Source organism: Bos javanicus, chromosome 18 (assembly GCF_032452875.1).
Source record: "Bos javanicus breed banteng chromosome 18, ARS-OSU_banteng_1.0, whole genome shotgun sequence".
NCBI lineage: Eukaryota > Metazoa > Chordata > Mammalia > Artiodactyla > Bovidae > Bos > Bos javanicus.
This window is the reverse complement of record NC_083885.1, coordinates 55,362,091-55,386,129: the sequence shown is the minus strand read 5'-3', so window position 1 is coordinate 55,386,129 and position 24,039 is coordinate 55,362,091. Positions and strand designations below refer to the sequence as shown.

At 57.9% G+C, this 24,039-nt stretch overlaps 4 protein-coding genes across 16 annotated transcripts; 2 read left to right on the top strand and 2 right to left on the bottom strand.

Annotated features, from left to right (window-relative positions):
* Positions 1 to 61: 61 nt before the first annotated feature.
* On the bottom strand, positions 62 to 8,099 carry SPHK2 (sphingosine kinase 2). Of its 13 annotated transcripts, none has more exons than XM_061388881.1 (7): positions 7,759 to 8,099; positions 6,726 to 6,902; positions 3,541 to 4,009; positions 2,595 to 2,744; positions 2,352 to 2,446; positions 2,146 to 2,261; positions 62 to 1,742 (listed from the first exon to the last, which is right to left on the bottom strand). In XM_061388881.1, the coding sequence occupies exons 2-7, from the start codon at positions 6,762 to 6,764 to the stop codon at positions 650 to 652; spliced, it is 1,962 nt and encodes a 653-aa protein (XP_061244865.1). In that variant the 5' UTR covers positions 6,765 to 6,902; positions 7,759 to 8,099; the 3' UTR covers positions 62 to 649. The 13 variants fall into 13 exon arrangements, with proteins under 13 accessions (XP_061244865.1, XP_061244866.1, XP_061244867.1 ...); XM_061388882.1 differs by having other exon boundaries at positions 6,726 to 6,880; XM_061388883.1 differs by having other exon boundaries at positions 7,872 to 8,099.
* Positions 8,100 to 8,194: 95 nt separating this feature from the next.
* RPL18 (ribosomal protein L18) lies at positions 8,195 to 12,023 on the top strand. The gene is made up of 7 exons (XM_061388918.1): positions 8,195 to 8,288; positions 9,511 to 9,597; positions 9,956 to 10,063; positions 10,590 to 10,688; positions 11,157 to 11,280; positions 11,413 to 11,482; positions 11,906 to 12,023. Exons 1-7 carry the CDS (start codon positions 8,286 to 8,288, stop codon positions 11,979 to 11,981), a joined length of 567 nt encoding a protein of 188 aa, XP_061244902.1. The 5' UTR covers positions 8,195 to 8,285; the 3' UTR covers positions 11,982 to 12,023.
* A 91-nt stretch (positions 12,024 to 12,114) lies between these two features.
* FAM83E (family with sequence similarity 83 member E) lies at positions 12,115 to 23,873 on the top strand. The gene is made up of 5 exons (XM_061385815.1): positions 12,115 to 15,116; positions 16,988 to 17,155; positions 17,484 to 17,608; positions 21,498 to 21,948; positions 23,598 to 23,873. Exons 1-5 carry the CDS (start codon positions 14,643 to 14,645, stop codon positions 23,871 to 23,873), a joined length of 1,494 nt encoding a protein of 497 aa, XP_061241799.1. The 5' UTR covers positions 12,115 to 14,642.
* Positions 19,171 to 20,323, bottom strand: SPACA4 (sperm acrosome associated 4). The gene has a single exon (XM_061388919.1). It carries the CDS (start codon positions 20,075 to 20,077, stop codon positions 19,574 to 19,576), a length of 504 nt encoding a protein of 167 aa, XP_061244903.1. The 5' UTR covers positions 20,078 to 20,323; the 3' UTR covers positions 19,171 to 19,573.
* Positions 23,874 to 24,039: the final 166 nt, after the last annotated feature.

Genomic DNA, 24,039 nt, shown 5'->3' with positions numbered 1-24,039 from the left:
AGGAGTGCCCAGAGATCCGATCCCTCCCAGGGGCTGCCGGATGGAGGAAGGGGCGAGGACCTGAGAGGAACGAAGCCACTGCCTTTATTGCATAGACCTTTTCAATTGCTTTGAAGATTGGGGCTGGGGGAACGCACAGAAGACAGGACACGAACTTCCCCACCCGGGGGTAAAGGAACATTAGTGCAAATCGGAGCGCCGGCCCGGGGAACCTGCCCCTCCCGGGCTGATTGGCCAGCGTGGTGGAGGCACCGGAGTAGACGGGGCCAATTAGCTAAGGCCTCCCCGGCCCGTACATTCCAGGTCGAGTCACTGGACGACGCGTTAAGACAGGCTCCGCCCTCAGCCGACCTGGCTTTCTACAAGCCGGGCACGAGGACCTGGAGTGTACCCCGCCCTCATTGATCAGGCACTACCCTTGGGGCGAGCCCATTTCTCCGTGACCCTGCCGACCCCAAGCCCCTGGAGTTCGGGACACCCTCCAGCATCACCTCTGGTCCCCTAGGGTAGGGCGCAATCCTGAGTTGGGGCAGGGACTGGTGTGCGGCTTCCGGGCCAACTCCAGCAGCCTCGCCATGCCCCCTAGCTCGGGCTCCGCCCCTTTGGGAATGTAAGCCCCGCCCCTGGCGGGCCCCAAACTTGGTCGGCTTTAGGCTTCCCGCCCAGGGCAGCCTGGAGGACCCGTGAGCAATGTACCGAGGCCAGGATGCACCTGCGCCTGCAATGGCCCGTACTCCACCTGCTCCCCGTCCACCGTGAGCACGCCGCGGGGTGTGAGCGGCTCTAGGCGGAAGGCATGAGCTGCGGCGTAGCCCAGGTACGGACAGCCCAGGCTGAAGTGGGTACCACGCTCCATGGCCAGAAACATGCGCAGTAGCGCCGCCCGCGAGATGCCGCTGCGAACCCAGCACAGGTGCACCAGGCCGTCGTCAAAGCGCGCGTGGGGGGCCGCCACGAGGTCAGCCCCCAGGTGGCTGGGTAAGATGGCCAAAATAAGCACAAAGTCTCCCTCCATCGTCACCCAGCCTGGGGGTAGCGGAGTGCCTAGAGGAGGGAGCAGGTGATCAGGTGGTCCCCCAGCAGAGATGGATACCGGGGCACCAGGGGTGGGAGGTGGGAGCCCAGAGGATGCTGCCATTTCTGAGGCCCCCTCGCTGATGGGTGAGAGCTGAGCTGCCTTGGGGGTCCCCGGGGGCGAGGGCAGCAGTGGGTCCGGGGAGAGTGGGGCATCCCCAGCCCCACCCCAGTCCCCAGCCAGCTCTGGGCCCCCACCGTTGAGAGACAGGATGGGCAGGGGTTCAGGTGAGCCAGGGGAGGTCAGGGCAGGCTGAGGCAGGGGCAGGGGCAGGTCTGACACTGAGCGATGCAGGGGTGAGTGGGCCACGGGTGGGGCTGGGGCCGGGGCCAGGGTCAACTCTGACTTGGCCCTTGGCAGGCCATGGGCAGGGGCAGGCGAGGCGGGTTCCACAGTGGCAGGGAGGTAGGAGAAGCGGCCGCGGTAGGTGTGCAGCGTGGCAAGGCCCAGGACTGTGCCCAGCGTGAAGCGAGCACTGCCCAGGGCCCTGAAGCGCTCGCTCTGGATGTCCACATCTGACACGAAGCCCCAGGCCACAGACAGGAAAGAGAAACAGCGGGAGCCGGAGGCCAGAGTCACGGAGAGCAGGTCCAGCGGGTGGCTGCCACCCCGGCAGAGCAGTAAGGAGCAGTTGAGTAGCAGGTCAATGCCCAGGGCAGGCTCAAATCTTCACAATCAGACATGGACAGACACAGCAGGAAAGAGTAAACAGGGCTGGTGAGACACTCCGTGCCCAGACCAGCGGGGCGGGGGGGGGGGGGGGGGGCGTGCACGGGACATGGACTGGCAGGGAAGCAGACAAGGTGGGGGCGGCGGGGAACCAGGCCTGGGCCCACACATAGCCATCTGGCCACCTCCAGGCGGGCTCCTCTTACTGGGCCAGGTTCCCTGTCAGTTCTTTCACTGCATAAACCTTCACTGCGTGCCTTTTGTGTGCCAGGCACAGTTCTATGCACTAGGGAGACTGCTTGGAACAAGGCAGGCAAAAATGTCGAGGGGTGGGGTGGCAGGGGAGGGCTGCAAAGCAGATGGACTAGGCCCCTTATCCCAGCAGGGCTCCTCCCACCTACCCCCCGTGCCGGTTCACGGCTCCTGCTAACGCATTGCCCGAGCCACAGGGGAGAATGCCCACGGGGGTCTTCACAGCCTCTTCCCAGTCGGGGCGTTGTAGGAGTCCATTCAGCACCTGGAGGGTGGGAGACCGGACACCCGGGTGTTGGTCCTGGCCCCCGCAGACCCCAGGGCTCAGGTTTGAGGAAGGGTGGTCCTGCCCTACCTCATACAGCAGCCCATCTCCCGAGACTGTGACGATGCCGTCCCATTCGCTCAGGTTCAGCCCCTGGACCAGCTCACGGGCATGGTTCTGTCGTTCTAACGTGGGGAACCAGAAGTGAGGCAGGCTCTTCCACAACCCCTGAACCCACCCCACACCCCCTCAACCCCACCCCAACCCCCAACCCCCAGACTCCCCCAACCCCCTAGCCCCCAGCTCCCACCTCCCTCCTGACACTGCCCTTACCTGTCTGGATCAGGTTGAAGGACAGCCCCGCTTCGGAGATCATGGGCAGCACATGGTTCTTACACCACTGCCAGGCCAGGCCCCGCCCCCCAAAGGGATTGACCAATAGGAGCAATCGGGGCGGCCTAGGCAGGAGGTCCGGGGTGATTTCTGCAGAGAGAGGGGAAGGAGTCTACAGAGGTCAGGGATCCAGGCCCCTCACCTCAGAAACAGTAACTGCAAATAGCCCCAGTGGAGCTCTGGTGGAAGGCTGGCATCAAAACCTGCAAGTCCAGCTTTTTCCTCCCAGGCCTCACCCGTTCAGGCCCAGGTGTACAGCCCCGTGCACCCACCACCCCCAGGTGAGGAGACAAAGGCAGCGCGGGGGAGTCTAATCCCAGTGTCCTTTGGACTCGAGGGAGGGAGGAAGGAGGAGAGCTGTTTCCACCTTCCACACCCCCAAACACCTGGGCCCCGGGTCAGGTTACTCCACTGTGGGAAGCGGTGAGGACCAAGGAAACCCACCACCTGGGGACCATGGAACCTTTACCTCCTTGAGCCATCTGAGTACCCTGGGTGGCGGTCTCTGCCCGAGAGCCTTCTTTGATCCCAACCCCGCCCCCCCAACCAGAGCTGGATGAGATGCCATCTCCAGGCCCAGGAACACGTCTCAGTTGGCTGCTCTCACCAGCCCAGGAGCCTCTGATTCATCTGTGGTCAGGACCCGGGGGGGAAGGGGAAGGGAACAGACTGAAATCTTGCAAGAGCAGCAAACATGACTTCTCTGCCTGTGATTTTGTTCCTTCTGTAGCCCATCCCTGTCTGTATATCACTCTTTCAGGACGAAGCCAGAGGGACACATCACACAGACAGACACACAGAAAAGGAGACACAGAGATGCCCACAGAGGGAGAGCCGCAGAGACACCGAGGTGGCCTTAGGACAGAGAGGCTGCCCAGTGCCTCACCCCCGTCCCCAGGCAGTGGCAGTCCACGGAGCAGACACGTGAGGGCAGTGGCCCAGCGCTGGGCCTCAGCGCGGTTCTCCTCGTAGGTGGCTGCCCCGTCGGCCCGGAAGGTGCGTGCAGCTCTGCGCCGGGCCCCGCGCCGGCCCCTGGGGTAGGTGTAGACGCAGAAGTAGGCTGCTGAGTCCACGGGGCTTCGGCTCCGCAGGGTGCAGCAGCCTGAGACCTCGGTCAGCAGGACCAGGCCACCCCGGGGCCGGGCCTCGGGCTTTGGGCGCAACCGCTGTATGTGCAGGGCTTGTGGTGTGAGAGTGAGGGCGAAGCGTGGGCCGCGGGCTGGGTAGGAGCCAAACTCGCCATGCAGGAGTGGGGTGCTGGGGGCCAGTGGCGGTGGGGGGGCCATGGCCTTGACCCTGTCCAGGGCGCTTCTAGGCCGGTAGCCCCAGCTCCAGGTCAGCTCCTGCTCTGGCCTCTGTGGGAGAGGAAGGAGGGCAGGAGTCAGAGTCCAGGAGCCCCGTGGTGGGCAGAGGGGAGCATGGGCAGGGCCTGTGGACAGGAGGAGATAGTGAGGCGAGGGGTGCCAACAGGCAAGACGGAAGCACCAGAGGGAGACAGGCCCAGACAGAGTGTGGGAAGACTCTTGAGGACACGGGGCAGAGGCCAGGTGGACAAGAGGGCCAGCATCTGGCATGGTCCGCACCCAGGCACGCAAAGATTCATTCCTTTATTCCCCCAATAATCATTCAATACTACATGCCAATGGAGCTTCCCTGGTGGCTCAGCGGTAAAGGGTCCGCCTGTCAGTGCAGGAGACACAAGGGGTGTGGGTTCAATTCCTGGGTCAGGAAGATCCCCTGGAGTAGGAAATGGCAACCCACTCCAGTATTCTTGCCTGGAGAATTCCACAGACAGAGGAGCCTGGCGGGCTACAGTCCATGGGGTCACAGAGAGTCAGACACGACTGAGCGACTGAGCAGACACACATGCACACAGTCAGACACAGAAGAAAAGGGCTGAGAGCCAGAGAAACACTGAGAGGAGACAAACAGCTTCAGTGAGATGAAACCTAATACAATGAAAGATATTTAGAGAGCAAGGAAGAGTGTAGGGGCCCAGAGGTGCACCGAGGATCAGAAGACAACAGTGAAGAGAAAGACACACAAGAGGCAGGAGATAGGGGGTGCAGTACCTGGAAAGACTGAGAAAGGGTGTGACATGGGGGAACTAAGGGGTTGGAGAGGGAGAGCCACATGTGGGAACCTGCAAGGGACAGAGGCCAAGAGGTGAACCTCAAGCACTGACCTGGGCGTCTGGCCGCCTGCTCTCCAGGGAGAGACTGGGAGCTGGGCCTGAGATCCCTCCCCCTGCCCTCTGCCCAGTTCCTGCCTCCTCCTTCCTGCTCACCTTTGTTCCCCACTGCCCCGCCCACCCAGTCACCTATCAGTTCTGCCCCTCACCTACCCCAGGCCCAGACCTGCCCCAGACACACCCCCATCTGTGGACTCACTCTTAGGAGTGACCTCTGTCTCCGACCCAGGGGGGTTCTTCAAGGTTCACCCATAAACTTGCATTGACCGCGCCCCCCTCCCCTTACCTTAAATCAGTTTGCACGGAGCCCTAGATCTCCCCCAGTCCTTGGCCTGCGATTCTGTCCCTAGGTCCCCAGGCTGCTGGCCTGGTCTTCATCCATAGGTTCCCCCCAATCAATAAGCCTAAGTCTCTGTCTCCGGTTCCCTGGGTTCCGGGCCTTCGTCCCCACCCCATTTCCAGAACCCGGCTCCAGACCTGAGTTTTCATTCCTGGATCTCTCAGTCCTGGTTCTGGTTCTCCATCTCCACCCCACACCACTAGTACCCCTGTCTCGGGCCTGCGTATAGGTTCCTCTTGGTCCCTGAGTCCTCCTGACTTGGGCCCATGTCCCAGCCCCGGGCCCTCCTCACATGCCGGGTGGTCCTTCACACAGCCCCTCTAGTCATCGTCAACTGTCCGCCCCAGACCCAGGGGTGGGCGGGTGGGGGGAGGGTGTGCATCCGTTCAGCCAATGGCCGCGCGGCCGGCCTGAATTGCACCAATGAGAGCGTGCAGGGGCGTGACCAGTCGACTTGCGAGCTTTGCGCAAGGGCTTGCCGCGGAAGCGCTGGACAACTGGGCGGGGTATCGCCTTTCGCGAGATCAGCCGCCATTATAGGTGAGGGCACAGGCGCAGCAGAGGCGGCTACACGGTCCTATAGCCAGCGCCACTGTCGCCATCTTTATTGAGGGCACGTGGGCCTGTCCCATTCTTTGAGTTTATAAAAGAGAAGGGGGCGTGGGGGAGGAGGTCTTTAACTGCAGATAGAGAATGATCTTAACACATCTAACAAAGAGCAGAGATATGCAAAAACAGTAAAAAAGCAGCAGAGGCAGAAACACACTTAGACATAGAACAGAAAAGAGATATAAACAAACAAAGACAACAGAATTAAGAATGTGCAAGGTAAGGACATAAGAAAACCCAGAAAATGATGGACGCATAGAGAGATGGGGACAGACACTTTTGGAATGAAATCCAGGAAGGAGAGGCTCATTAATTCACAAACTGTTTACCTTGGGCAAAAACTGGGGACATCATGGCATAAATATTTGCCCAGTGAAACGGCAAGACAGGAAAGAGAATGGGAGAGACAGTATCTGAGAGAGATATGTATCTCGGTCAAAGGTGAGGGATGGAGAGAATGTTGGAGGCTGAGAGGAACTGAGACCAAGAGGCAGAAAGCAAACATGTTGACAAAGAGACAAAGAGAGGCAAAGACATGAGGAAACTGAAAGAAATAAGGCAAGAATAATATCAGGTGATCTAGAAACAGAACTGTAGATAGAAAGACACATGCTGAAGGAGACAGGGACTGAGCTTGCTACAGAGAGATAAACGGAGGATGAAGTTCATTCACTGCAAAACAATGTACCTAGTGTTCAACTGAAAACAGCAACAGCACCAGATAATATGTGCCAAAGAATGACCCTGAGAGAGGGACAGACACCCAGTAAGATGGAGAGACCGAGAAACACAGTGTGTGTGCTTAGGGCTCCAGGAAAAAGAAAGATACAGTGATCAAAGAGGCTGAGACTCAAAGACACAGGGACACAGGGACAAGGAGAAGAAAACTGTCCCGTGCTTTGGTTATCTTGACTTTCACATAGACCCTTACCTGGTCCTGCCGCTCCTCTGCTTCAAGGTTTCCATTCATCTGCTGGTCCTCCACTGTGTTACCATGTCAGCAAGACGCTGGGCCTGGTTCGGAGGCCATGGGTGGGTGGTATGGGCAAGGAGTCAGGGCTTACGGTGCAGGTTTGGTCTGTGGCTCTGTGAAGAAGTAAGTAGGAGCCTGAAGGGCAAAGTAAAGGAAGCCAAGCTATTATAGGAATACTACAGGCCCTGGAGGCAGGGCTTCCACAAGGAAGAAGTTTCATTACTGCCCCAACCAGCCCATCTGGTCCCATCCAGTAAAGTCAATAACAAGAATAGATACTAATTTTTAGCAAGCACTTATTATGAACCAAACATTGTCCTGAGCTTTTAAATTAATTTTTAAACGAAATGCTCCAAAACACTCTATGTGCCAGGCCTACTATCATCCTCCTTTTCCAGATAAAAAAAGCAAGGCACTGAGAAGTTACAGGACTTGCCCAAGGTCACGCCATTAGTAAGGATTAACAGCAAAGCCACGAACTGAATTAGTTTACAAACGATGTCACCATCTTTCTATGTCTCTGCTCCTCTCTGGATCTCCACCTTCCCTCTTTCTAGGTCTTCTCACTCTCCCGGGTCACCAATTCATCACCTCAGCTTTCTGTCCACTCCCCTTCTCGGTCTCCATTCCTCCTCCTCTTGGAATCTCTGTCTCCCTCTAAGGCTCCCCTCCCCTCTCTTTCAGGAGTCTTTTTTTGCCCATCCCCTCTCTACACCCCATCCCCAAAGCCCGGGGGGCCTCAGCTTGCCTCCTCTACGCTCCAGAACCGTGCACATCCCTCAAACTGAAACACGCTGGACCACCTGAATCTTTCCCACTGGGAAAAGCAGCCTCCCGATGGCAGGGGCAAGTAGGGTTCAGGGAAGGGCCATCTAAGGGCAGAGGGAGAAGGTGAACCTAAAAACTGGAAATACGGGATGCCACAAACGAAGCTGCAGCAAGATGATCTTGGGTTACATCTCAAGTAAGACTTCCCGAGCTGCAGCCTCACCTGAGAGGTGCAGCCAGCAATAGGACAGAGGAGAGCCTCTTGAGGAAACGCCCAAAGCTTGAGGTCAGAGGTTTCCCGAGGTCCAGACTAGCCAGACAGCTCCGCCTCCTCACCTCTAACACTCGGCTCTCTGGGTCCTCCGGGAGCCACAGAGAGGCCGTCGGCGTCGGGCCAGAGCGTCACCGCGCGACGCCACTTACTAGCTCCGCGCGACATCTCTCTCGCTCCGAGAGCCTTTTCTTCCGGAAGACTATAAAGAACAGGGCGTGGATAGGGCTAGAGAGGCCCCCGACGTGCGGGTCCTTCCGTCCTTGGAGCAGCCCTTGGTTCCCTTTTAGATGCTCCTCCACTCAATTCCGGAAACGCCCATCTAGCTGGCCTTCTGATTCACCATAGAGAGGCGTGAGTCATAGTAGAGCGCCCCGTCGCCCAAGTGATGTCAAGTAGGCGCAATACGCTGAAGGCTTTCCCCGCCCATCGCGCATCTGCTTTCTCTTTCCGGACCTGGCTAAGGAGGAGGCGCCATCATGGTGAGCTAGCTTTGCGGCGTCCTGGGCTCGACCATCCGCTGCCATCCACTGCGGCCCCGGGCTGGGGACGTTCCAAAGGGAGGCAGGGGTTCACGGGTGTTCAAAGGAGGCGACTCCCGCGACGGGGAGCTGTTTTGGAAGCCCGAAGGCCAGGGGTGGGCTTCTTCAGTCTCCCACCCTTCCTGTACTCCTGTATTATATAGGTCCCATCGTAGATGACCAGATTGAGGGGCAAGAAGGTTAAGTAGTATGATCAGGGTCACAGTGCCAGTAAGTGGCGGAGCCAGGATTCGGGCCCAGGAACTGGTTCCACAGCTACTCTTGTCTGTGCGGCCCCTGTATTCTGTCACTCCCCAGCCTGGAAAGTTGGGTGCTTGTGGAAGGTGTCGTCAAGCGCCTGGTGCCCGTGTTTGGGGGCCAGGCGGGCTTCCGTTCGAGATTCAATTCCCTACCCTCTGCATTCCCTGCGACTGGAAAGCATTTACCTGTTAGTTGGAGACCCAGTAATTTTGTTTCAAAGATGTGAGTTGGGTAAAAAGTGCTCACAGAAAGTGCTCACCAAGGGTCTTTGCATACCTAAATGCTGGATGAATGAGAGCTATTAACAAGTCGTTCTTTACAATTCGTGACATAGTCTAAGAAGTTTGCAGGAGAGCAGGCAGAGGCTGTGGTGGAAATTGTGGGCCTCCTTCAGCATTCTTAGCACTAGAGTGGGAAAGGACCTGCTCAGGTTTCTGGAGTCAAGAAGATAATGCTTGAAAAGTCGTTTTAAGACTGGTTCTGTACAGAGGACTTGAAAAAAAGGCTCGTTGCTTTTATGATAACTTAAAGTCATCCTCGGTTTAAGTGTTTCTGATAACGCTCCACGTGTGGAAACAGGCGTTGAGAGGTTAAATGGTACTTACATTTTTGAAAAACATAGCTGCTAAAGAACTAAAAATTTGAGTTAATAGGGGTGCTATTAAGGTCATTGTGCTGAGCTGACAGCTTACTGTGTAAAATTAGCACTCTTTCCCTCTTTTTTAAAAAAAAAAAAGTGACTTGAGACCCAGGGAGTTTTAAGTGATTTTCCCAGATTGTTCTCAGTGTGAGTCTGGGGTTGGTTATCTCCAGAGACTGCGCCTTTAGCTGTTTCTCGCAGGTAAGGAATAACTGAAATTGTTTATGTGGAATCTGCCAAATGAGAGTTGGGTTCATGGTCTTCCTTCCTTCACCCCTTCAGGGAGTTGACATCCGCCACAACAAGGACCGAAAGGTTCGACGCAAGGAGCCCAAGAGCCAGGACATTTACCTGAGGCTGTTGGTCAAGGTGAGGTTGGGGCAGAGACCCCTCATCAAGACCACCCCAGAAACAGAACTTCCAGGGCCTCCATGCTGGTTTCGGTCACAGGCTCCCTGCAGGAACCTGCAGCACAGGCACGAGTCTGCTGCTTTCCCAGAGCTGCTGGAGATTCCAGCGTTTTCAGTCTCTGGGCCTGTTCACAGCTGGGGGTGGTGTGGGGGGTTTCTGGGTCCCTGGCCGGGCAGGACTCGGCCAGCTCTCTCCCTAGGGCTCTGGGATGGGGGAAAGCCTCAATCATCTGTTTCCTCCTTTGTTAGAAAGCTGGGAGGGAGGGGGTGGGCTGGGCTGCCCTGGGTTCTCACTCTTTATTTTTCTTCCGCTCCAGCTGTATAGGTTCCTGGCCAGACGAACCAACTCCACCTTCAATCAGGTTGTCCTCAAGAGATTGTTCATGAGCCGCACCAACAGGCCACCGCTCTCTCTTTCCCGGATGGTGAGGGGCTGATACTGGGGCTTAGCCAACCTAGGGGAGCAACTGGGTCATGTTTGGAGCCCGACTTCGAGAGGAAGGGTGGGCTTGGAGCTCTCTGGTAGCAGCCTGGCTATTATGGCTTAACTTCATCCAGTGGTGGGTGCAGAACTCTGATCCCTCCGATGGAAGCTGTATAGTGGGAGTGTTGGACTGGCTTGGCCTCATTTTCTTCCTCACAATTGCGTAGGGGTGCAGTTTACAGTGTCTTTTATGAAATCTTCCTGAGGCTTGAAGTCTTAAAGCAAGCCCTCTATATCAAAAGCTTTCTGTAAGAGATCTGTTTGCACATTTTTTGGAGGTTTCTGCAGGCTGGACCTGAGATTAGGCTTGTTGTGGTAGTTAGAGAGGGGTGGCATGGGTGGGTTTAGCCCAAATGAGGCACAACTGTTGGCCCTTGGGATGCCTGGATTGGTGGGGTGGATTTAAGCGCCGGAGGGAACTTGTTTAATGTGTATATCACTGCCCCCTTTCCCTGCGCCCATCCCAGATCCGGAAGATGAAGCTTCCTGGCCGGGAGGGCAAAACAGCTGTGGTCGTGGGGACTATAACCGATGATGTTCGTGTCCAGGAGGTGCCCAAACTGAAGGTGAGTCGGGAGGTGTGGCTCAGGAGCACGGTGTGTGGGTCACGCTGAGGTCCTTGTCCTGCTGTGGTGCCGTGAGGCTCATCTCGCCTCCGGGTGAGGCAGGCATGAAGCCTGAATTGCAGGGGGGTGGTGTTGATGGCGGGCATCCCTGGGCAAGCCCCTTCTGAGGCCCTGCTGATGGTGCTCGCTCTGCCACTTTGTTATCTCTGGACAGTTTTCCACAGTATCTCTGCTTCAGTTTTCTCACCTGTGTACTGGCTTAGGTTTGTGGTGTCAGGGGGGTTTCTAAATGTAAACTGGTAAGAATGGCTGCATTCTTAGGGCTCGGGCGTTTGGCTCCAGTAGTTGGTTATCAGGCAGAATAAGCAGCCGGAACTCCTGCTGGGTCTGGGCAGCGGACCGGAGGTCCCAGCAGCTCCTGGGTCGCCGTCCAGGGGGCTCTGACCTCACCCGTCCTCTGTCCCCTAGGTGTGTGCTTTGCGAGTGAGCAGCCGCGCCCGGAGTCGCATCCTCAAGGCCGGGGGCAAGATCCTCACCTTCGACCAGCTGGCCCTGGACTCCCCCAAGGGCTGTGGCACTGTCCTCCTCTCTGGTGAGTGACTCTAGGGGCCGGGCCATGGGGCTCCTGCAGCCTTTCCCTTTCTGGGTCTGGGAGGTCAGGGACAGCCCTCCCCCACACCCCAGCCCGGATCAGCCTGAGCCACCCCTTCCTCCCCTTCCCTAGGTCCTCGTAAGGGCCGAGAGGTGTACAGGCATTTCGGCAAGGCCCCAGGAACCCCGCATAGCCACACCAAGTGAGTATACCCTGCACGTCGGCCTCGCCATGCTTCCAGCTATTTCTGTCAGGCTAGAATCTCCGCTTTTCCTTCATGGCTCTGCTTAAAGCTCTGTTGTTTGGGTATTGAGCTTCCTGCCCAGCCAGCATCACTGGTGTGGGTTCTTCAGGGCCTGTCCCCCCTCGGGTGGGGCCTGCATCTTGTCCAGCTCTGGGGCGCCCTGGTTGACACCCCCAGGGCCTAGTGGAGGCCCTTCAGCCACTCCTGGCCATCTGGCTTCCTGCGCTGCCAGGCTTTCCTGCTGACCCTGCCTCAGTTGAGTGAGGCCCTCTGCTGGTGTCCCCGTGCTGCTCTGTTAGAGCAGATGTTTCTCAACTCCCAACTGGCTGGCAGGCCCCAGCAGCCCCTGACTCTCTACATGGGCCCCTTCTCTCCCTGCAGACCCTACGTCCGCTCCAAGGGCCGGAAGTTCGAGCGTGCCAGAGGCCGACGAGCCAGCCGTGGCTACAAAAACTAACCCGAGAGTCTACCGTGTTATTAAAAAGATTTTGGATGCTAACAGTCTTCTGTATATTATTGGGGAACGGAGTAGGGGGGAGGGAGAGGGTTGGAGCCCTCAAGGAGAAGCCCATCATTTTGGGCAGTGGATGCCATGCCCCTCTCTTTGCCAACAAAGATCTGTACGGTCAAAGTGTGGCTCAGATGGTAAAGAATCGGCTTACAAAGCGTGAGACCTGGGCTTGATTCCTGGGTCGGTAAAATCCCCTGGAGAAGGGAATGGCTACCCATTCCAGTATTCTTGCTTGGGAAATCCCATGGACAGGAGCCTGGCAGGCCACAGTCCATGGGCTTGCAGAGTCAGATATGACTGAGTGGCTTTCATGGTTTTTACAGTAGTCATGTATGAATGCAGAGTTGGACCATGAAGGCTGAGTGCTGAAAAGAATTGATGGCTTTTGAATTGTGCTGGAGAAGACTCTTGAGAGTCTCTTGGACAGCAAGGAGATCAAACCAGTCACTCATAAAGGAAATCAGCCCTGAATATGCATTGGAAGGGCTGATGCTGAAGCTGAAACTCCAATATTTTGGCCACCTGATGTGAATGGCTGATTGGAAAAAACCCTGATGCTGGGAAAGATTGAGGGCAGGAAGAGAAGGGGGCGACAGAGGATGAGATGGTTGGATGGCATCACTGACTCAATGGACATGAATTTGAACAAACTGGGAGGTAGTGAAGGATGGGGAAGCATGGCATAACTGCAGTTCCTGGGGTTGCAAAGAAGTGGGACATGACTTTGTGACTCAATGACAACCCTTCTACAGACCAGCCTCTGGGATGAGCCCCTTAACGTTGTGTTGTGGGGGGTGGAGTCTGCAGGGGCCTGAGTGTCTGCGGTGCCCACCCTAAGCCTTTTGGCACCCTTGGACGCTGCTGCACCCTTGGGACCTAGCAGCCATCTAAGGCTGAAGCCCCACCTCCTTCCCAGGTGTCTGGTGTTAATGACACCTGCTTCCTATTTGAACCAGCCACACCTACTCTTAAAGGACCCGTGCTCCCCTCAGGGATCTCCACATTAGGGATGGCTGGCGGGGCTTGGACCAGGAAATAGAAATGGGTTGGGACACCGTGGGGGAAAGGGTGCGTGGGAACAGGTGATGTGAGCTCCCGCCCCTGAAGCTGGAGTCTGGCGGGCTGCTGGGACCTTCCCTTACTTCGCTCCCACACCCCAGGCTTCCAGGGGCCTGTGATGGCCCTCCCCCTGTATTTGCACAAGGGGCTGGGTTCCCCGGATCCCAGGAAGAAACCTGATGAATAAGGCAGGCCGGCCGGCCGGAAGAGCCACAGGAATAAAGGAGGTCTCCAGGCCCCTGATCTGACCTCCAGAAAGGCAAGAGGAGGGGAAGGTGATGGAGACCTGGGAGAGATAGGGCGTCTGGGGAGGACCGGAGGGAGAGGGACTGGCCTGGCTTTATTCTTCTTCCTTCTCTTTGCAGGGCTGGTTTGCTGTGGTCTGGCAGAGGGGAGCTGACTGGGTGCTGGAGAGGAGGCTTCTTGTTGACAGGGATCGGCGGGGGTGGGGAGGGGCGTCCACTGAGCAGAGGTTGAGTCAGAATTGTCAAAGGGGCAGCTTGGGAGGGATGCAGAGTGGTCCTCATCCTGGAATAAGTGGACAGTCCGCTGGCCGGAGACAGTGGGATTAAGGTAGAAATCCTGGCTGGAGTGGGCCTGAGATCACTCAGAGGGCCGGGTCAGTGGTCTTAGGAACCGGGGTTTGTTGATCCAGCCATCAGTCTGAATGGGCTGATTCCATTGTAACGAAACTCCCTGTAGAGGGCACCCACCCCCACAGCAGCCTGAGTGGGTGTGAACGCTCAGGGAGCAGGATCTTCACCCTGAAGAGGAGACAGACTGAGTTCCCCGGCTGGGAGAGGTGATGCCAAGATTTAGGGCTGGAGTGCACCCTCGCACGGCTGAGAGGGGTGGTTCACAGAGAAGGCTTCCGGGATGATCGGCCAGTGAGGACCAGTGAGTCAGGTGGCTGGTTGTCGAGAGAAACATTCCGGCAGAGCCTGCTGGTTGCTCCAGTGGGCGGTCAGATGTTGAGATTGTCAGCTGGAAGCGATCCATGTCTTCCAGACCGTCAAAGAGACAGCCAGAGAGGGTCAGTTAGGTGTGCTATCTGAGGGGCAAACAGGCAGCCCACTCTGCCTTTAGCTAGGGACGTTTGGATGCTCAGAGACAAACAGACAGCCTGTTGCCTGGCGGGAGAGTCAGCCTGAGCCAGAGGCAGGGTCACTTGGAGCCTCGTGTCTCCAGCGGGGCTGGAGGGGGGCTGGCGTGTCAGGAAGCAGAGCTGGGTGGCTGCAGAAAGTGTCAGGCGGTCAGCCTGACCGACACGCGGGGGGCCACTTGTGGGCTTCGCCAGAACATCAGAGTCTGGCAGGAAGCTCAGGTGGCCGGCGGGCTGGCCGTCTGAGCAACGCCACGCTCCGAGCGGTCCCTCATTTGGGCAGTGCGATGGTCAGGATGGCGAGCCGTCAGGACTGAGGGCTGTGCGGGTGGCATTGCACGGCCACACGGAGTCTGCCTGTCTGGAGATCTCTAGATGCTCGGTGCCCAGAGACGGCCAAGCCCTCCAGACATCCAGCCTCACCATCCTCACCCCCAAACGGCCCGATGGCGGCCTCCCAGCTGGCAGCACTGGAAGGAATGGATCCAGGGCCCGGGGGACGGCCCCAGACTGAGGCCAGCCCCGGCTTCCTGTACTCCGAGGGCCAGCGACTGGCGCTGGAGACTCTGCTGGGCGAGGGCGTGGAGGCGTTCGAGGCCTGCCTGCGGCGCGAGGGGCTGCGGCCCTTCCTGGGTGGAGAGGAGCTCCGGGGCCTGGTGGCAGCGGCTGAGGACTGGACGGCCGCGAAGCCTGAGCCCGGCGGGGCAGCAGAGGGAGCCGACGCCGCCCATGGGGTCTCAGGCAGCCTGACCTACTGGCCGGGACAGTCGGAGGAGGCGGTGCCCGTGCTGCGCCTGGGCTGGCCGGAAGACTCAGCCTGGAAAGGGATCACCCGGGCCCAGCTGTACACCCAGCCGCCTGGCGAGGGCCAGCCGTCCCTCAAGGAGCTGGTGCACCAGGAGATTCGGGCCGCCCACAAGGTGGGAGCCTCAGGGGGTCCCTCCCCCAGACTTGGCCATCCTCACGTGTCCACCCCCAGACGTGAGTGTGAGGGCACATCACTTGGGACCCTGGCATTCTGGACCGTGCATGTCCACGCTTCCCAGGATCCAGGCATCCACACGGCCCCGATCTCACTCTTACCCTCTTAAGATCTGAGGGTTCCCACTCTCTCCCCAAGACCTGGGTGCCTCAGGCATCCATGCCTCTTGGACCTAAGTATGACTGCACACCTCAGTCACCTACTCCACCCCACCAGCCAGGGTGGATGTCTTTATCTTCCTTTGTGCCTCGCTTAGTCGCCCAGTCGTGTCCAGCTCTTTGTGACCCTATGGACTGTAGCCCGCCAGGACCCTCTGTCTGTGGGGATTCTTGTCCAAGCAAGAATACTGGAGTGGGTTGCCACTTATTCCTCTAGGGGATCTTCCCAACCCAGGGATCGAACCCAGGCCTCCCACATTGCAGGTGGATTCTTTACCCTCTGAGCTACCAGGGAAGCCCAAGAACACTGGGGTGGGTAAACTATCCCTTCTCCAGGGGAACTTCCCCACCCAGGAATTGAACCAGGGTCTCCTGCACTGCAGGCAGATTCTTTACCAGCTGAGCTACCAGGGAAGCCCTTATCCTCCTTTGCTGCTGCTGCTACTGCTAAGTCGCTTCAGTTGTGTCCGACTCTGTGTGACCCCATAGACAGCAGCCCACCAGGCTCCCCCGTCCCTGGGATTCTCCAGGCAAGAACACTGGAGTGGGTTGCCATTTCCTTCTCCAATGCATGAAAGTGAAAATTTAAAGTGAAATCGTTCAGTAGTATCCGACTCTTAGTGACCCCATGGACTGCAGCCTACCAGGTTCCTCCATCCATGGGATTTTCCAGGCAAGAGTACTGGAGTGGGGTGCCATTGCCTTCTCTGTATCCTCCTTTAGTGGGGCCCAAATGAGTTTGAGCAAGCTCCGGGAGTTGGTGATGGACAGGGAAGCCTGGCATGCTGCAGTCCATGGGGTCGCTAAGAGTTGGACACGACTGAGCAACTGAACTGAACTGAAAATGTCTGCCCTGCAGCCCCTTGTACTGCCCATTCTATAACAACTTTTTTATGTCTCTACTCCCATGCTAAGTGTTTTTTTATGGGTTAACCCACCTAATCCCAAGGAGGGTCCTATGAGGTTGGGCTTCATGTACCCATTGAGGAGACAGGGAAAGTGAGGCATGGTAGGTTGTCCCTTGTCTTTTAAGTGGCCGAGTGGGGCTTTGAACCAAGGCCTTCTGGCCAGTGACTCAGGGTTCACCACCACCACCTTTTTCTGCCTGCCAGCTCCAGGCTCCTCAGCATTTCCCTGTCCCCAGAGCTCACCTTGGTGGCCTGGCAGGTTATCCCACCCGAGGACCAGGTGTGCAGCTGCCCACAGTGAAGGGCCTCCAGCCCACCAAGCCCTGGAGCCTGGCAGCCACGTAGTGTCAAAGCCCATGGGGTACTGCTGCAGACGTGTGCTTTATAATGACAGTTTTCTAGCAGTTAGAGGTGGAGGGGCTCCAGAAAGCCTGTTTGCTTCTCATTCACACATCGTTGTTATTCAGTCTCTCGGTTGTGTCCAACTCTGCGACCCCATCGACTAAGGCACGCCAGGCTCCTTTGTCCTCCACTGTCTCCTGGGGTTTGCTCAAACTCCTGTCCCTTGAGTCAGTTCACACATAGGCGCTGAATGAACTGTAGTATGTGTCTCGGGGTATCCCCCTCAGCTTCCCTGAATGTCCCACGGAGCCTGGACCATTAAACGCCCTGGAGAACCTCACCCCCGGAATGTGCCCCCCAAGCCCCAGGCTCCACCCACAGCCCCTCTCCCCACCCCTCAGCTGGTGGCCGTGGTCATGGACGTCTTCACTGACCCAGACCTGCTTTCGGACCTGGTGGAGGCCGCCACATGCCGCTGGGTGCCCGTCTACCTGCTCCTGGACCGTCAGCAGCTGCCCGCCTTTCTGACGCTGGCCCAGCAGCTGGGGGTCAACCCCTGGGCCACTGAGGTAGGGGCCAGGTGGCTGGAGGGTAACACCCCAATTCCCTGGCACTGGTGGGGGAAGCAGCGGGGGGCAGACCCTTCCAGGAGGTGCTGGGTCATCAAGGTGGATGCTGGCTGAGAGTGTCCCCTGAGATCTGATGCCCATGGCATGGGGGTGGGGCAGCTGGGGTGAGCTGTCAAAGTTGAGACTATCCACAAGAGACCCTTGGGGAAGCTGGGATAGACCCTCCCATGGGCCGCCCAGGTAGGAGCTGCCTGGAGGGAGGGCACTGGGTGGAGGTCAGGGGGGAGGGGAGGGTCGGCCTGAGCAAGGGCATACCCTCCCACCGCAGAACCTAGACATCCGAGTCGTGCGGGGCTGCAGTTTCCAGAGCCGCTGGCGTCGGCAGGTGAGCGGCAATGTGCGGGAAAAGTTTGTGCTGCTGGACGGCGAGCGGGTCATCTCAGGATCCTACAGGTGCGGCGCCCCCGACCCCACACACTGCCCGGCCTCTGGTCCCCAGCTCCACCTCAGCCGGCAGTGGGGCATGCCCTTCCCCAGACTCTTTTCTCCCCTGTAAGATGGGTCTGTACCCACCCCTGCCCGGGAGAGGAGGGGTCTTGTGGCAGAACAGGCTGGTACTGAACCTCCCGCCGGGCGGTGTTGTGGCCTGGGGGTAAGTCTTCATCTCTTTGGCCCCAGCACTTCGTCGTCTGGGAAACTAGGCTCCCGGTGTGTGGGAGCTCCCATGCCGGGGGACCTGGACTGGAGTCCTAGCTCTGCTTTGGGTGGCTGTCTCCACCTCTTTGAGCATCTGTGCAAAAATCAGAGGGCTTCCCAAGTGGTGCAGTGGTAAAGAACCCGCCAGCCCATGCAGGAGTCATGAGAGACGTGGGTTCCATCCCTGGGTCGGGGTGATCCCCTGGAGGAGGGCATGGCAACCCACTCCAGTGTTCTCGTCTGGAGAATCCCATGGACAGAGGAACCTGGCGGGCTACACTCCATAGTGTCATACAGAGTCAGACACGACTGAAGTGACTTAGCACGCACACAAGGATGCAAAAATCAGAGCTGGTGTACAAACGGCCCGGTCCTCAGACCATCTCCTGTCCCTCCTCTTCTCTCCCTGGGGGCCAACTGACCAGAACCTGGCTCCGTGACTTCTTAGCTCTGGGACATTGGGCTGGTTGGTACCTTCCCTTACTCTGAACCTCAGTTTTCCCATCTGCAAAGTGTGAAAATAGCAGCATTTACTTCCTGGGAACGGCATGGCACAGGGCACGTGGACTCCGAGCCGGATGGCCTGGGGTCAAATCCTAGTTTGAAGTTACTAGCTGTGTGACTTTGTGCAACTCACTTCCCCTCTCTGTGCCCCAGTTTCTCCCTCTAGACGTGGGATGATCCGGTTAGCACATCTAGAGCAAGGTTTCTCAAGAGAGTTACTGCTCATGTTTGGGGCTGGATGATTCTGTATTGCAGGGGAGCTTTCTTGGGCTGAATGGCCCCTACCCAGGAGATATGGGTAGCATCTGGCTTCCCCAGTTATGACAACCCAAACCATCTCCAGACATTGCCAGGTGCCCCCCCAGGGGGCAGAAGTGCCCTGTTGATTACCTTTGCCCTGGCCTGGTGGCTTTCAACTTTGAGCAGGTCCCAGAGTCACCTGGGTGACTTGTTAAATAAAACCCAGATTTCTGGGCCCCACCCCTATTCAGCCAGCCTGGACTGGGGCCCGAGAATTGACATTTCTAGCAAGTTCTTGGTTAATGCTGATGTTGCTGGTCCAAGGACCACACTTTGAGAACCGCTAGCATTAAGACTGGGATGTTGGGTCTTTTTTTTTTCGGCTGCGCCTTGCAGCTTGCTGGATCTCAGCTCCCCAGCCAGGGGATTGAACCCGGGGACCCCAGCAGTGAAAGCACGGAGTCGTAACCACAGGACCCCCAGGAAATCCCCAAGACTGGGAGGTTTTTGAAGAGAATCTTTGTTCTCAGCTTCACTTGGGGATTCCGTAAGATAATCATGCCTGGCACGGAACATAAGATGTGCTGCATCAACGTCAGCTGTCATTTATTATTATTTGATTTTTTTGGTGTGGTTGTTTTTGTTTTTGTTTTACCATATTTCATCGACTCTAAGGTGCCACCAAAGGAAAGAAACATCCTGATCCAAATCTGAAAAGATAACGCGTCTTAGAACCAATGAAATACAGTAGTCCAGTCCAACCTGTGGGACATGGCTCCCCCATCACTAAATTGGAGGGCCTGGGGCTGCTTCCAGAGCACTGGGCTCCTCCTGTGGGCAGCCCTAGAATGGATGAGGCCAGGCCACGAGAGGTTGTCCAGGGCCTCTGGCCATTTAATGGGGAAAGGGGATGGAGGTGGCGGGCAGGGGGAGCAATGAAGCCGGGAGACCAGCCCCGGGCCCTGCCCTCCAGGTTGGTCACAGCACGTGTTGGAGCAGCAGCAGCACACCCAGCGCTAGGCTGGCGGCGGCCCCCGCCAACCGGCCGCGCGTGGGGTCGGGGGCCCCGTTACACATGTGGCCAGTGCAGCAGTTGGTGGTGAGGCTGTAGGTGACGCCCATGTAGTTGATGGGCTCCTCGTGGCCGCACGAGGTGGCGTGCACGCAGCCTTTATTGATGATGGGGCCGACGCCGGGGGCCACCCCGTGGCCCGTGAAGCAGTCCTCGTCGTCGCCACAGCGCATGCTGGTGCCTGGACAGCTTGTGGAGTCGGTCAGCTCACAGAAGACACAGTCCTTGACACCCGTCGTGCCAGGGGCCAGAACCATCACCAGAAGTGGCAGCCAGCCGAGGACCATGGTGGCCTGGCGGCGGTGACGGTGCCCCAGCCGGGCCGTGGGCTTCCCGGGCCTCCCAGAACTGCTGAACGACATGCCTCGCGCCCTCGGGACTTCTGATCTCCCAGGCCCAGCACCTGGCATGGCCTCAGTTCCCGACACTCTGCGTCCTCGGAAGCTCCGTTGTGACCACCGCTCTCGAATCCTCGGGTCTCAGAAACACCCCCGGGGAAGGAGATGAGCCAGCGGCCGCTGCCCCCCAAGGAGTCTCTGTGGAGCGGAATGGGGGTGACCTCACAGATGCGCCCCCCTCCCCAGGGTTCCCACTGGCCGCTCCGGGGCTGAGGTCATAGGTGGGGGAGGGGTGTCACAATCCGAGCGGGCAGGCTGGCCCGCCGACCTGCTGGAGTGCGAGGATACTGACACCCCACGAGGTAAGGATGCTTGGACCGGTGTTCATCATCCTGGCCTCAAAGTGGCCCTCTCTGCCGGGTGCTGCTACGGTACCCGCCGAGGTGCAAGATGGCGTGGGCCAGGGCAAGCCTGGTTTTGCAATGGGCAAACCGAAGCTTAGGGAGGGAATGTGACACATCCAAGTTCCCCTGTGCCAGAAGGAGAGCCCAGGTTCATTTAATTCCAAAGAGAGCATTTACTGAGCACCTGCTGTGTACCAGCAGGTGTGCTTGATTCTCTAAATCACAACCAGTGTGATCACAGGGATAGTAAGGGCACAGCTCACCATGGCTTGCAGACTTTAATTTTTTTAAACTCTTATAAAGTATTTATTTACTTATTTTAATTGAAGTATAGTTTTGGGGGATTTTTTTTTTTTTTGGCCATCCCATGCAGCATGTGGGATCTAGTTCCCTGACCACTTTTTGAACCCACGTCCTGTGCATTGCAAGTATGGAGCTTCTTTTTCTTTTTAATTTCATTATTAGGCTGAGCTGGGTCTTAGTTGCATGCAGGATCTTTTAGTTATGGCATGCGGGACCTAGTTCCCCCACCAGGGATCGAACCCAGGTCCCCTGCGTTGGGAGTGCAGAGTCTTAGCCACTAGACCACTGGGGAAGTCTCGACTCCCAGCCTTTTAATGCTGAGTACCTACTGGGCAGGGGTCCGACCCATATTTTCTGACTCTAATCTTCCTGTGTTTTAGTTCCATGTGACAGATGAGCAAACAGAGGCAGGGAGCAGGCACACCCAGAGCCTGATACACAGCAAGCAGTTAATAAGTGGCAGTCATAATAGGAAGCAATTGAGTCTTCAAAGAGTCCCAGAGGGAGTCAGAATCCCATCTCCTTCCAGAGGTGGAAACTGTGGGAATGGGGCAGACCCCAGGTTTAAACTCGTCTGATTCCAGGTGATCATTTAAGTATGTTAGCTCATGCCTTCCCATCAACCCTCTAGGGTAGATACCTGGTTGCCCCCATTCTACGGAGGGGCATGTTGAGGTCACACAGCCTTTCCATGAGACTAGGTTGGGGGCGGGCGATGGGGGCCAGGCCAGACTTCTGAGGCTGCTTGGAGATCCTGATCCTCCCCTCCACCCTCTGTCCCCCAGCTTCACCTGGAGTGACTCCCGCCTGCACCGTGGCCTGGTGACCCTGCTGACTGGTGAAATCACCGATGCCTTCAGCCGAGAGTTCCGGACGCTGTACGCAGCCTCCGGGCCGCTCCCGCCTGCGCCCACCCCGGGTCCCTTTGTTAGAGCCCTGGGGGGGCTGCAGCTGGCCCACAGCCCACACCGCGTGGCCCACCGCTGCTCTGTGGCCCCCCTGTCGCCGCCACCACCGCCCGATGGCTCACTGACCCAACGCCTGGCCGCCTGCCGAGTCTTCGAGGGGGACAGGCAGGAGACCCTGGCCGCGCCAGGGCCGGCTCTGAGCGACATCCTGAGGAGCGTACAGCGTGCCCGCATCCCCAGCGGCCCCCCAACCCGGCCCAGCCGCTCCCTCTGGGACCTGAGTCGCCTGTCCCAGCTGTCGGGCTCTAGTGATGGAGACAACGATGAGGTGAGACCAGGTGGCGGGCCTGGAAGAGGATGAAGGCCTGTGAGGGCCCCTGAGAGGTGCCTGGTCCTGGGGGCGGGGGAAGCAAAACTGCTTCCCTGCATTCCCAATGGCATGGTCCACTTCCGGTATCCCTACTGTGTGCTGGGCAGGGGAGCACTGGTGACACTGGGCAGAGACCCCGAGAGCCTCCTTCTCTGACCCTCAGCATTCTCACTGGGGACATGGGCTGAGCTACTGTCCCCATCCTCAGTTTGCTTGGGAGGAGGAGTCAGTGCGGTCGAATGAAACAGATTAATCACCATGGTCACAATAAAGTCCCCAGATGGAATTTATTTTGATTTCCTGACCTCCTCCTCCCATGGCAGTGAGGCGATACTCCTGTTAATGCTCAGGTGTATGGATGGAAAAGCTGAGGGACAGAGGGGTTGAGTTTCACTTGCCCAAGGTCAAAGCAACGATCTTTTTTCGGGCACCTTGCCATGCACCAGGCCCCATGCCAAGTGCTTCCTCAGAGTTGATTAAATGTAACCTCTGCCACAAACCATCTGAATCCACCTGCAATGCAGGAGACCCAGGTTCCATCCCTGGGTTGGGAAGATCCCCTGGAGAAGGACATGGCAACCCACTCCAGTATTCTTGCCTGGAGAATTCCATGGACAGAGGAGCCTGGTGGGCTACAGTCCGCGGGGTCGAAAAGAGTCAGACACGACTGAGCAACTAACACTTTCACTTTTACCTTGAACTGCCACAACCATTGAGGTGGATGTGATTACAGCTCTCCACTCACCCATTTCACAGATGGGGAAACCAAGGCACCAGGGAGGAACTGGATCTCAGCCCTGGTTGCTTCCCAGGTGGAACATTTAAATGCTCTGCTCACTGGCTTCCTGGATTCGAGAGTGCTGCGCATGTTGGGGAGGGGGCTAGGGGAGGTCAGGGGGGTCTCCCCTCCCTTCTCCCAGCTGCTTAGACACTTGGCACAGCCTGCCCCTGTTCTCTGGGGAAAGCTTGGATGGCGCCTCTGTGTCCTCAGCTGTGACCTGGGCTGCAAGCAGGAGCCATGTGGGAGAATCCGGTGGATTCTCCCTGGATGCAGGCAGACCTGGGGTCAGTTTCGCTGAGCTGTGCCCCCTCTGAGCCTCAGTTTCCCCATCTGCTAAGTGGGAGCTTGAGGCCACTCCGGAGAGCAATGAATGTCCCCAGAATCACCTCCCTCGGTCCCAATCGAGAGGAGAAGAGGGATGGGCAAGGGCAAGGTCCTCGCCTCTTCCTGGTCCTGAGCTGCCCTCACCTGGCATCACCTCCCTTGGCAAATATTTGCCGCCCCCATGCAGCTGCTTTCTGCTTCCTGTTCCTTTCCCCGCTGCAAAGCCGCACATGGGGACCCAACTCCGTACCCCCTCTGTAGGTCTGGGGGTCCCCAGCCTCCCCATTCACTTCCCTCCTGGTTCTGGAGACATGAAGGCCTTCTCACCTCCCCCCAACCCCTCCACTCTCATCTCCCTGCAGCCCACCTCCTTCTTCCTCCCCTCCCTCCTCCCTAAGCACCCTCTCCATCCTCCCCCCCCACCCTCCGCCCTGCTCTCTCACTCCCCAGGCTCTGGGACCCCCAAGAACCGCCTATCACCTCCCTGTCTTTCCTTCCACAGCTCAAGAAGTCCTGGGGCTCCAAGGACACGCCAGCCAAGGCCCTGATGAGGCAACGGGGTGCTGGAGGGGCCCCCGGCGGGGAGGCGGACACACGCCCGCTGGCCTGGTCCCAGCCCTGGGGCGGCCCCCTGCCCCTCACCCCTGGGCACCGCCTCCGCTATCTGTCCCCGACCCGGAGGAGGTTTGGTAAAGATGCTGCCTCCAAACTGTTGGAACCCAGAGGCATCCGGCAGCCAGACGGGGTCACCCAGCCAGGACTCAGGGGGCAGCCCTGACCGGAGCCAAAGCCAAATGGCTCTGGCCCTGACTCAGGATGGTCAGACAACGGTCACTCAGAGCCCCCCGCCTCCCTGTTGTACCTGGGACAAAGCTTGTGGCCTTGGTGTCTGGGAGATGCCAAGGATTCCCCCCCCCCCCAATTTGTTCTAGAATGCGGGCAAG